This window comes from Puma concolor, chromosome B4 (assembly GCF_028749965.1).
Source record: "Puma concolor isolate L17-30 chromosome B4, mPumCon1.1.hap2, whole genome shotgun sequence".
In the NCBI taxonomy this organism is placed as follows: domain Eukaryota; kingdom Metazoa; phylum Chordata; class Mammalia; order Carnivora; family Felidae; genus Puma; species Puma concolor.
In genome coordinates, this window is record NC_141673.1 from 86,954,198 (window position 1) to 86,967,482 (window position 13,285).

A 13,285-nucleotide genomic window follows, 5' to 3' on the forward strand; every position below is an offset into this window, starting at 1 on the left:
ATATTATAGAGTGACAGAAATGCTGAAAGAGACATAAAGTGAAATTTTGATCATAATAACTTAAAACTAAGAATGTTTAAATAGCTAAATAAAGCAGACACTTTTAAAGACTTCAGATTGCATATGAATTTTTTTAAGTGGGCTCCATGCCCATCATGGGGCTTGAATTTACAAACCCTGAGATTAAGACTTGCTTGCTCTACTGACTGAGCCAGCCAGGCATTCCAGATTGCATATTTTTTAATCTGCCAGAGAATCTTCATAAGTTTCAGGGCTTTTTTTTTTTAGTTTTTGTAATTTCCTTAAGATGACCAGATAAGATTATCTCAAGTATTTTTTAATTATTCAAAACAAAGATGATTTGTAGATTCTAATGTGAATAAGTTGTCAGAAGAGTTATTGATCATTGTAGAGCTTTATCATCGCCAGCTGATACCTTTGTCCTTGGTTATGACAAGTTATTTAGGAGAATGGAAGAAGTCTCAAACTTCAGAAGCATTGGAGCATGTATAATTGAGGGAGGAAGAGTCCTTGCCGCATTATTTTCTGTTTGTCATCAATATGCTCATTTTCACTCAACTGCTTTTAACCTAGGTTAGTCTCCCGCCCCACCCTGATAGGGCTTGTTAAATACAATTGTAGTGTACTAAGAGAATAATAAAACTTTATTTTCTATTTGTCTTGCTGACTTTCTAAGATTGTTCATTGGGGGGGATAACAGGGTTATCACTTACTGGTGACTTTTTAATGAAGCAAAATAATCATTTTTTTGTATCCAGTGGGAAAGGAAATCGTAAGAGAAGTGGGCTACTGTGTGGCTTCCTTGAGACTTTCTGCAGCTAGAATGGGGATACCTAACATAAGAAGTGTTTGTCTCAAACTCTTTCACATGTGGAACAGAGACTTTCACATGTAGACAAATATACAAATGGCTGGCAATGGGCATTAGCTACTCAACAAATCTCAAAAGATTTTAATAAGATTTCTACTCCTGAATGTGAAATATGTTCTCTTTCTCTCTCTCTTTTTTTTTTAAGTATTGGCTTAGAGATTGCGTATGTGTTTATTTCTTTTTCACCAGAATTGCTAGTTTATTTCTTTTTCACCAGAATTGCCAGATAACTAATATCTGTAGTACCTTCTCTTTTGAAAAGCCTATTACCTTGAAAGCCAAACTGTAATTAGAGGAGCAAAGTGACTGAGAATCTGAGGTCCTTAGATAACTGAGGTGTGCAAACGTCTGAGGTGCTGATCACCTGTTCCCTGGACCACCTCATCTTGGGCCTTTTTTCTGTGAGAAAAATTAAGATCTTGGCAAGCATGTCGGGTGAACCTGCTGTCCTGAAGTGAGATCAAAAATCATCTCCCTTAACCTTTCCCTTAAGAATATCTTCAATTTAGGGGCGCCTGGGTGGCGCAGTCGGTTAAGCGTCCGACTTCAGCCAGGTCACGATCTCGCGGTCCGTGAGTTCGAGCCCTGCGTCAGGCTCTGGGCTGATGGCTCAGAGCCTGGAGCCTGTTTCCGATTCTGTGTCTCCCTCTCTCTCTGCCCCTCCCCCGTTCATGCTCTGTCTCTCTCTGTCCCAAAAATAAATAAACGTTGAAAAAAAAAAATTTTAAAAAAAAGAATATCTTCAATTTAAAAACTTTTTTTTTCTTAAATTTTAATTCAATACATACATATATGAAGGCAGGGAATAGACATTTTCCCTTGCTCTTCCCCCCCCTCCACCCTTTGTAAAAATTTTTTGGGAAAAGTAATAAATGTACATGGTGAAACATTCAAATCTTATGAAAAAATCAAATAGTCCAAAATCTAGCTCCTCCTTCTCCATTCATTTACCTTTTCAAGAGGCAACTACTCTTAATCAGATTTATTGTCTGTCTTTGCAAAGATATACTATTTATTCTTTAAAAAAACAAATATTTTACAGATCAATGTGTACCTTTGGTTCTTTTTTTTTAAATTGATATTTAGAGCTGGTGACAGATACTTTCTACATGCTCTTTTGGTGGACATTTGTTATTAAATTACATGTAGTTGCTACTCACTGGGGAGTTTCCTATTACCCAGATAATACTGAGTTATAGAAGATAATTTCATGTTAATAATTTTCACATTTTTTTAAAGCTTTGACCCCTGTTCCCTCATTTTAAAAGCTTTCACAGAATTCCTAAGGCCAAGTATATTTTCTGTAAGTCTCTGCCCCACAAGTCTGTACCACGTAGGACATAGGAGAGCCCCGGGAGCCACCTGGGATATGGAGGCTTAGGGTGGGCATTTGCTGTCCCACCTTCTGCACCGTGTCTGTTTCAGTGCTGAACTAGCTGTCCCTGGAGATGTGATAGGCCTCTGAGTGTCTGTTCTGTTGTAGTCTCCTTCCTGTGGGTTCCATCTCCTCCTGGACTTCCAAAGCTCCTCAGGATCCTGAATCAGGGAGGACTCTTCCTGTCTAGATCTACGGTCTTGAGGGCATGATGGTTAGGGGCACACCCACAGCATGGTACCTCACAGTCATTTTGTCAACCCTACTTAGCCCATTTATTCAACAGCTCTGTATTGTAAGAGGAATGTCAGCCACTCTACACTTTGCAGTATTAACTGGTGGTCACTTGCCTTATAAAAATGGGGAGAGGGAGTATGCATACTTCCATGCACCCAATTAGCAAGAACCTGTCCAAACCTTATTTGGTATAAGGTTTAACTTTGTTAATTTAAGAATATTACCAAAAGATTAATACATTAAGCAGAGATAAAAATATGTATTTACTTAATTTATAATTTAAAAAAAACTGGATGACTCGAATTATTCTCAGAGGTTTCTGTAGTGCTGTTTAAATTTGTACAATACTTTAAATAGCTATAATAAAAATATGAAATATTAGGGAAAATGAAATATTAGGAAAATATGAAACATTAGGAAAAATTCTGGATGCTCCTTTTGTGAGGTTCCTGGAAAGGGAGTGATTCTAGTTTGGTACCCTAGTCATGTCTGTGGAGAGTACTTTTTGGTTCCACAATGTCTTAATGCCACCAGAGGGAACTGTTGACAGTGAAGTCCTTGAATGAAGCGGATTGTGGTAGTGAGGGGGAAAGTTATGGCTAGTAAGCAGCTTGTGTTTATCTGTGAGACATAGGTCATTGCCTTGTCTGTAATTTGTAATCTTATTGATTCTTCCCACTCCCCAAACATTTCCCTTCCAAGTTTCATTTCAGGTTTTCTTTAATTTCTCTGCTCAGTTTTCTCATCCTGCTTTCATCCTACTAACATTTGTTACTATGTTTATATTTTCTCATGTCTATAATGTTTCTGAAACTCTTCTTGTGTTACAGTAACAGTCTTCCTTGACATGCTATTTATTAACTGAGCTAGTTTTCATATATCAGTAGAAGCTGCACTTAAACCCTGAATTCTTCTATTTGGTTTGCTTTTATAATGAAGCCATAAAGATTTCCTCCTATTCATCTGGCTTATAGATGGTATTGACAAACAGCAAAGAAGAGATACTGGCTTGTACTTAGCATCCAAGCTAATGTTGTTCATATTGTCTTATTAGAACACCTGGAGAGTGCAAGTTCTAACTCAGGTATACCAGCTGCACAGAGAGGTGAGTTTGTCTAATTAAGCAAATAGTCACCAAAGGTGTGAAATTCTAGTGTGGTGGTGCATAAACATACAGACATTGGAGAAATGCACTGGACAGTGGAATAAACACCAAAATGTGGCATTATTGTAGTTAGAATGTGTCGTTAAAAATATTAATTAACCTAATATTTAAGTTTTTAGCATCTTAATAGTTTCCCTGTTTCTCAAAATAAAATTTTAGCTCTTTGACATTCTTTTTAGCTTAGTAGTAGTAAAAGCTATTTTATTTAAAAAAGAGAACTTGTTAGACTCGCATCTGCCCCCCCGCTCAATGTTGTCAGAAGCTTGTTACCAAAATCAGACGTGAAAACAGAATATTGACCACAATAATCCTTTGGCCTTTCTGTTACTTATGGTAGAAAGAATGTGTTTTAATAAAAGATAAGTCAACCAGTGATTTTTTTTTTTTTCATGTGTTCTTCAGCATTTGATTTTCATTATTTTTGTTTTAGGGTAAAAATAAGGAATTAAAGTCCTAAAATATAGACAGTTAAAACCTTGTAAAGAAAAAGAATGGGAAATAACATTAGTCAAAGCGGTATATGGTCCTTGCAGTGATATTTTGGTAAGACCTTGCTTCCATTGCCCCTAAGAGACCACCACACAACTATGACATCACCAAAAATGCTCAGCCAGCTAATTAAGAACTTGGTTTTGGACAAATCAGTGTCTAAAGCTTGACTCTTTACTATCTCTCGTATCTGACTTGAAAAGGACCATTCTTTTTCTAAGTTACAGTTAAAGTACATCATCGGAAGGAGTGTTATGACGAGTAAGAGACGTCATCCATATTTTTTCTTTGTTTTTTCTTTTGTTTTCTGTCTGTGTTTTCAGCAACGTCAGTTGATTACAGTTCCTTTGCAGACAGATGCAGCAGCTGGATAGAGCTCATTAAACTGAAAGCTCAGACCATAAGGCGCGGATCAATTAAGACAAGTAGGCGGATGTTTCTACCACATTATGATCTGAGAAGCATATCCCTGATTTCCCAGTGGTGAAGGCTAGACCTTTCTACCCTGTAATAACATTGCCGATCAATCATGTATTGGAGTGTGAAAGCTGCAGACTCTAATGGTCACTTAGCAAAAGTTATTGAAGGGCCTTTAGATTTGTTCATTTTAACTGTAGAATTATGTTTTAAAAATTTTACTTTTTGTGAAGGTATTCTTAGAAGTGTATAGATATTATATCCTCCTAATGGAAGGAAATTATGAGCTCTCTTATAGAAGAGATACTCTTTGAGGACCCTAGCTACTATGTAGTATATGGCATCTGTTAGTTTCCTAAGAGTGATAAAGAGGGCTAAAAGAATGAGGTATTTCTGGATAGAAAGTAGTAAACTCTTATCTCACTGCTAGAATCAGGATCGTTACTTATGTGTTCTTTATACTCCATGTGTTTTGATAGACTTTGAGGTAAACATATTTGAGTGAAAGAATTTATAGTACATTAAGAGAGAACGAATGATGTTTTAGAGGAAAGATCACAGGATATGGAACCAGACAGATCTGGTTTGGGATCCTAGAAGTGTCATTTTAATAGCTGTGTGACCTTGGGCAAGTTATGTAATTTCTCTGAGCCTCAGTTTGCTCATGTGTAAAATGGGGATAATATCTATGTTGCTGGGTTGTAAGGATTAGATAATACATATGCATGTGTGGCTTATAGTAGTTACTTGATAAGTGCTAGCTATTATTATTTGTTATTTTATAAACAGTTAACTTTTAGATAGCCAAGGTCATTTGTTTTTAAAATTATGAGTTTGATCAAAAAGGTTTGGAGAAGAAACCCATTACAACTTGTTAACATAAGGTTTATCTACAAGTTGACAGTGATGAAGTTGTCTGAAACAGATGGAAAAACTGCACTGGGAAATATAACAACTTTCACACTCTCTTTGTAATAATTTGTTCCTACAGCAGATAATTTTTAATGCTCTCCTGCTTTTTCTTTTTCTTCACTTTATAACGATCATTGTGTGTTGTCATAGCTATACCGCATCAGCATTTTCTTTTGCAGGAATGCCATTTTTCTTCCAAAAGAATTCCATTTCAGCATTTCCTCTCACGTTTTTCTTTCTCTCTTTAATTGCATGCAGTGCATGATAATTTCTTTACTCTCATGACATGGCTTACCCTCACAGACAGCTGAATGTTGTCACCACTTTTTTGGAAACCTTAGGGAATAATTGAGTTACCAGCATCTGATCTTGAGGTTTTCTTTTCTTTCTCCAAATTTAGCTGTCACCGTTGAAAAAGCAAGTCCGATGGGTGAAGGAAATTTCCGGAACCGTTCTGCTCCACCTTGTGCAAATTCTACAGTTGGGGTTGTTAAGATGACACCTCTTTCTTTCATTCCTGGAGCAAAAATAACCAAATATCTTGGGATAATTAACATGTTTTTTATCCGGGAAACCACTTCTCTTCGTGAGGTAGGTAATTTTATAACATTGTTTTTGTACATTTTCTGATTGAAGACATTAGTATCAAAACCAAACGAATTTCAGGTTGTTATTTTTTGCTAAAGTATAGACACATGCACACACACACACACGTACCTTTTCTTTTCTTTTTTCTTTTCTTTTTTTCAGTAATTTGTCTGGATTGATTCTAGATTAGACTTACCAAATTTCATATAGCACCGAGTATTAGCACAAGAATTGTGTTGGGTTTAATTTCATTTATTATTAGAGATTCCAGATCCTTATCATAAGTAAAACAAGTAAATTGATCCATGTTGGATTAGAGATTTAAAATAGCCTGAAAGAACAGTTTAGTTTTTTCAAGTAGTTATTTCCCTGCTATTATTTAAATAGCAGTTTTCATGGTTTTACATTTAGAAACTGTAGGGGACTATATTATAGATAGATGTCTGTGGATAGTTTATGTCTGTTTTTTTTCTCCCCCTGAAAAAGAATGTGGCTGCTCATTTTATTGCCCCCTCCAGAAGTATATGAGGATGCCGTTTATTCAAATTCTTACCCCACAGTGGGTAACAGTAATTATAATGTTTTGATGTGGTCACGTTTAAGAATCAGTCTATTATATCTTTCATTACATAGGAATTTAAACTCAAGGAAAAATTGTATTTACATTGTGTCTTACTAGAGCAAAGTAATATTGTGAATAGGGACAATTTTAAATTATTGAGGTATGAAACTTAATAAACTCTTCAGCACTTTGTTTTTTTTAAAGTCTATGCATTATAAAGATGCCTTAACTATGCTTTTTTCCCCATTGTGTCATCATCAGTGTTTCTGTACTTCCTTAGAAATAATAACCCTTATACTATTTTTTTTTTTTAATTTGAGAGAGAGAGAGAGAGAGAGAGAGAGCCTGAGCCAGTGAGAGGGGCAGAAAGAGAGGGAGAAAGAGAATCTTAAGCAGGCTCAATGAACTCTCAGCACAGAGCCCAGTGCTCTGCTTAATCCCATGACCCTGGTATCATGATCTAAGCTGGACCCTCAATTGACTGAGCCACCCAGGCACCCTGCCCTCATGCTGGGTTTTTTTGTTTGTTTGTTTTTTAATGGGGAGGCTGCTATTTAAAAACAAAAATTTTTGGGGCGCCTGGGTGGCGCAGTCAGTTAAGTGTCCGACTTCAGCCAGGTCACGATCTCGCGGTCTGTGAGTTCGGGCCCCGCGTCAGGCTCTGGGCTCATGGCTCGAAGCCTGGAGCCTGTTTCCGATTCTGTGTCTCCCTCTCTCTCTGCCCCTCCCCCATTCATGCTCTGTCTCTCTCTGTCCCCAAAAAAATAAATTAAAAAGAAAAAAATTTTTTTTTTTACGTTTGTTTATTTTTGAGAGACAGAAAGAGCAGGGGAGGGGCAGAGAGAGAGGGACACACAGAATCCTAAGCAGGTTCCAGGCTCTGAGCTGTCAGCACAGAGCCTGATGCGGGACTCGAACCCACAGACTGTGAGATCATGACCTGAGCCGAAGTCAGATGCTTAACTGACTGAGCCACTCAGGCGCCCCATCATGATGTTTTTAATATCATACTCACCATTCTGCACCTGGCACAGTGTCTGGCAGAGAATAGACATAGATATTTTTCTGTAAATGAGGGCATGACTTCTGACAGATTAATTAGGTAGATGTTTTCTTTATGATAAATTAGGAAATCATATTCCATTGTGTTGAGATAGAAAAGATGCTATCTTAATATATTCTCAAAAACCTTTTAATATAGAATTAAAATAGGTGACGCTTTTAGGTCCATTTAAATTTGACAAAGAAAGTTGGGTGTGAAAAGCTGGTATGGATGGGTAAATTAACTTTCCAGTTGTTTTTAATAGCACGTACTTACTGCACTATGTTAATCCATAAAATTTTGTTTCCTACGTGCTTTCTCTATTGCTTGAGAGCCACGCCCCAAAATGTTGCCTCACAGTGGATTTCTCTTCAACAGAGATTTGTAATATTAACTGTATGGCATAATATCCCAAATTTATTTGTTACTTGATAAGTTATTTGCTTACAATTATATAATCTTTTAAGAATTACCCCCTGTAGTCTCTGTTACTCTGCCATCAGAATTTTTAGATTTAAAAGGCAGGAAGGAAACAGATATAAGTGAAAGAAAAAATGTCCTGAGCTATGATGAATCGGAAGTAGGCTGAAATGCCTCAGTTTCTCAGTTACAAAGAGAGCTGCCTTTACAAAACTACTGCTTTTTAGAAAGGTGTGATCTGGTCAAATGTTTTTTATAACAGTGCATTAAATTTTGCCATTCACTTCCAGTTTAAAGTTTGAAATTTCTTCCTAGACTGTAAGTAACCTCCAGTAGAATTCATAGAAAGCTGAGGCTGAACAGCATTTTAAGCTCTCAGCTAGACTTTGGTTTCTGTTTTGTTTTCGAACACTGAAAACATTCTCCAAACTACTGGATTTCATTCCCTGACAAATATGTATGGAAAACTCAGTATGCGCACATACTGAGTTGTGAGCAGAACAGATGACAGTTTCTGACCTGATGGAATTTACAGTCTGGTAGAACTGAGCATGGTGGACATTAAACAAATAATCATGTAACTTATGTATAATTACTAGTGATGTTAAGTAATATAAAGAAATACAACAAAGGCTATCAGAGGAAATAACAGGGAAACTTAATTTAGATCTGAGTCAGGGAAGGTTTCTCTGAGAGAGTTATGTATAAACAGGGACCTGAGGAATTAAGAGTTATTCTGGTGGAAAACTGGGGAGGAGCCTTCAGGAACAGCATGTACAATGACCCCGAGGAAGGAAAAGTGCTTGACACCTATGAATAACTGATAAAAAGGCAAGTGTGCCTGGAACATGCTTCAGGATGGGGGATATGGATAGCAGAGAAGTTTTATTATGTATATTTGCCATCAATTTGTGTGAATGATAGGAACAATTTGATGGAGATGTTGAAGATGGAGAAACAATTTGAATTCTTGCTCTGCCATTTTTTTTTTATTAGCTATGTGGTCATAGCTAGTCAGGGCCACAGCTTTGGTTTCATCATCTGTAACGTAAGGGTACTAATCCCCATCACAGACATGTGTGCAGTAAAGGTTTGTTCATTCATGCAACAGATCCCTGTTATGAGGAAAATTAAAATGATCATCTATTATATTAAGATCATTTAAGATGTTTTAATATATATTATTTGGGCATTTTATATACATTCATGTCCACGTATATAGTTTGATTTTTTGCATATTATTATTTAGGAAGGAGGAGTCAGTGGTTTTCTCCATGCTTTCATTGCTGAAGTGTTTGCAATGGTGAGAGCTCATGTCGCTGCATTAGGAGGCAATGCTGTTGTCTCCTACATAATGAAGCAGTGTGTCTTCATGGAGAACCCAAATAAAAACCAGGTGAGATGTAGCTGGAAACATCCAGTGAGGGAACCTGAGGATTTCCCCTGTGGCCTTCCCATCCTCCCATTCATCTCCCAACCAAAGGGAATTGCTCTTCAGAGCTTTTGGATTCTAGATGTTTAAAACATGTTTTAATAACTATATTAGTAACCATGGTCATACATAAATCACATACTGTTTTCACATCCCAGATCTTCTTAAATATCTCTGGAAGTTTTGCTCCTAAGTTACTGTGAAAGCCACCTCTAGTTTGGACTATGAACTGTCCAGTTCTAACTGCCATACTAGTGAAGAGTACATCCCGATGGGGCCACACTCTTTATCTATTTCTGTAATAACATCAGAGTTTGTTTGTTTATTTGTTTTTAAAGTAGGCTCTATTGACCCTAGATCAAGAGTCACATGCTCTACCCACTGAGCTAGCCAGGCGCTCCTGTTGATGTATCTCTAATAAATAATTCTGTTAGTGGGAGCAAAAGACTGTTACTTAGGATCAGTTTTAGAATAAATTTATCAGTATTGCTCCTTTAAAAAACGTATTAATGTTTTGTTTTGTTTTTGTTTTTTTTCAGTTTTCTTGTGAATTGCCTTCTTTTCATTTGCTCATTTCTCTATTGGGTTGTCTGTCTTTTCTCTAGTGACTTCAAAGCCTGTGCTTTTCAGCTATGCAACACTGCCCCTAATATAACAGAAAATTATAAGCATATTATTGAGTTGGTGATTAAACATGTCCTGTTGTTTGTCTAGGCACAGTGTCTTATAAATGTAAGTGGTGATGCAGTGGTTTTTGTTCGTGAATCCGAGTTAGAAGTGGTATCAACCCAGCAGCCTACCGCCAACTGCCAGCCATCATGTACTGGAGGAGAAGTTACCACCTGAAGTAAATTAGAAAGAGTTCAACTAAATGAAATTCATCTGTCTCCATTGTTTTGTCTTTAATTATCTTACTGGACTTTTAAAAGTGAACTTAATTTCAGATCATTAAGAGAGAATTGGTACATTTGAGTAGATTTGATTTGTCTCTAATCTCTTGGAGGCATGAGAATTTTTAAACCATGGTGTTTTGTTTGCCAAGCCACGCCCCATGAAATCTTGACGCTTCACTTAGTTCAGATAGATTTCTCAGAGAACTGTAGCAGAGATGGAAGCTGTCTGTAATTTATGTTGACTTTAATAAAATCATACTTTGAAACACAAAATGGTGAGATTATCAAGAAATTATAATAACTACCCTGGTGTAATTGAGAGAAACTAAGCAAGAAATTTATAAATTGTTAATGAATAAATAATCTGATTTGAGGAATGTGTGGGAAAATGGAGAAAAGTTTTGAGAAATCTATGTGTGTTTCTTAATGCATTTTATTTTGATAACTGGGTTTGGAATTTGGTAACAACTGAAGGGGAAGAGTGCTTCAGCCATCTTTTAAAAAGTTAAAATTACTGTAACTTGGATCCATATTGTGTCCTAACTGCTGTAAAAGAAAATGTAATTTATTAGAACGAGTGTCCTTCCATTGAAAGTTTTAATAATGTTTTTAAGGAGGGAGGAAGAAATTAACTACATAAATTTATAACTGGCCAAATTTTGTTAGTGTTTTTGTTAGTGTTTAATTTGTCTAGAAGAGGCTTGGCTTCCACTGGGAAGAAAAAGGTCAGTGCGTTTTGTTGAAATAGTTAAAATATAATTGACCTAGTAGGAGTATAAAATTATTTTTAATAGAATCATACTGCACTCCTACCAAATAAACAGAATTATATCTTAGGCATTTTTCATGGTAAGTTAGATTGTATTTGGCATAGAATTTGGAGATGTAACTTGAATGTAAATATGCTGCAGAGTGTTGAATGTATACGTAGAAACACCTTTTCTGTCAATGCCAAATACCTAGTGCAAATGAACCTTAAAAAGTACATTCCTCCTTTGCACAATAAAATTTCTGTATAAAACTCATGATTTTGCTCTTTCAGGATAACAAACTACCCTAAAAATTAGGAATCAATTCCTTGTTATCACAGGTGTCAATATTTTTCTGTATTTTGTTTATAATTTTATTTTTTAAATAAAAAGTTTATAAACTGGAATATCCCCTATGTCTCTGCTTGCCTCCCTTGTGCAGTACTGCCAGTAGTCTGAAACCCCTTCCCACCCGATGGTCTCCATTCCTCCCTTCAGTCAGCAAACATCTGTTGTGCATCTGCTGGGACTGTGGCATTTTCATGGTCTTTGGTTGGTAGGTATTCACATTCAGCATCTGTTTGTTGAATGCTTGTTAGATCCCAGAGCACAGTTTTAGGCAGTCACCAAAGCACACCTAAGTTCTTATGATCATGGAGCTTATCTTCCATGGCTACACAAGTGAATAATTTGTAAACTGTGCTATATGGTACTATAGCAATTGCTAATGTTTACTGAATGCTTTCTATGTGCCAGGCAGCGTCACAAATAGATTTTTGTATTAACCCTCGTGATATTTACAGAAACCCTATGAGGTAGACGTAGATACTGTAGTGAAGCCCCATTTTGTGGTTGAGGAAGCCGAGTAGAGAGTTTGATTTGCCCAAAGATACAATAAATAGTAGAGCCAAGATTCAAGCACAGGCAATCTGGCTCTGAAACTTACACTATTAAGTGAGAAAAATGTGTGTAGCTTGAGATGGAGGCAGCTTCCCAAAGGAAATGATATTTAAACTCAGTCTGCAAAAATGTGCAGTTCACTGGAATTGACTATTTGTTCATAGTTTTATCCATCCATCCATTCATCCAACAGCTGTTATGTGATTGCTTAATATGTTTTAGAGTCCTTTCTAGGCAGAGGAATAATAATATCACTAATTGAGTATTTTGTGCCATGTCCTATGCATTGAGATACATTATTACTAATTCTTAAAATAAAACTGACTGTGTGGCATTATCTCCATTATAAACATAAAACTGACTGGGTGGCATTATCAGGCCTGACTGATTTCTAGAAAACCTGGAGTTTCCTTAACTACTCAGGCTTAACCCTCTGTCTGCTCACATGGGCCATTTGCTCCTGTGCTCCACCTCTGAAGCATAATCAGTCCATGCTGTCTCCTTCCAGAAAAACTAATGTTACACTGTACCTCAAGAGTTGCTGCTCTTTTCTTTGTGTGGATTCCCTCAAAAATGGTCATTTTGAACAGATGTGCTGGGACTTACTACAGTGTTTACAGCATGCTTCATATGTATCCCTTTCATTCTTAAGTGCTGCTCCAGAGGTAAACTACACAACTTAACCAATTTGCTACATGCAGTGAGCACTTCCTCCACCTCCCGCTCTTCCATAATCCATTACCGTCTGGCTTCCATCCCCTGATCTGTCCTTTGTATGCCAATGATACAAGCATTGGATTGCAGTATTGGATTGCTGACAAGCTTTTTCACACATACACATACACTTTTTCATTAGTGTATAAATGGGATCATAAACACAATTTTTTTTATTTTTGTTAAAAAAATTTTTTTAATGTTTATTTATTTTTGAGAGAGAGAGCGTGAGCAGGGAAGGGGCAGAGAGAGAGGGAGACATAGAATCTGAAGCAGTCCCCAGGCCCTAAGCTGTCAGCATAGACCCCAATGCTGGGCTCGAACTCACCAACCTGAGCCGAAGTCAGACACTCAACTGAATAAGCCACCCAGGCGCCCCCATAAACACAATTTTTAAATAGAGTGGCTTTACTTTCTACCTTTTTGCCTGGCTTTCTCCCACTTTCCCATCACATTTCTATTAATCTGCTGATGAGTTATAATTTACATTCATTAAAA

At 36.8% G+C, this 13,285-nt stretch overlaps 1 protein-coding gene across 23 annotated transcripts in view; it reads left to right on the top strand.

The window, feature by feature from the left end:
- C2CD5 (C2 calcium dependent domain containing 5) overlaps positions 1 to 11,580 on the top strand; it is a 102,383-nt gene extending 90,803 nt beyond the window's left edge. For 11 of the 23 annotated variants that reach the window (XM_086713886.1, XM_025930851.2, XM_086713888.1 and 8 more), the window contains 5 exons: positions 3,559 to 3,609; positions 4,482 to 4,583; positions 5,888 to 6,078; positions 9,349 to 9,495; positions 10,246 to 11,580. In XM_086713886.1, coding sequence (XP_086570012.1) covers positions 3,559 to 3,609; positions 4,482 to 4,583; positions 5,888 to 6,078; positions 9,349 to 9,495; positions 10,246 to 10,377 — 623 coding nt within the window. In that variant the 3' untranslated portion in view covers positions 10,378 to 11,580. The remainder of the gene's footprint in view (positions 1 to 3,558; positions 3,610 to 4,481; positions 4,584 to 5,887; positions 6,079 to 9,348; positions 9,496 to 10,245) is intronic. The other 12 variants (XM_025930849.2, XM_086713892.1, XM_086713878.1 and 9 more) reach the window with 4 other exon arrangements.
- Positions 11,581 to 13,285: the final 1,705 nt, after the last annotated feature.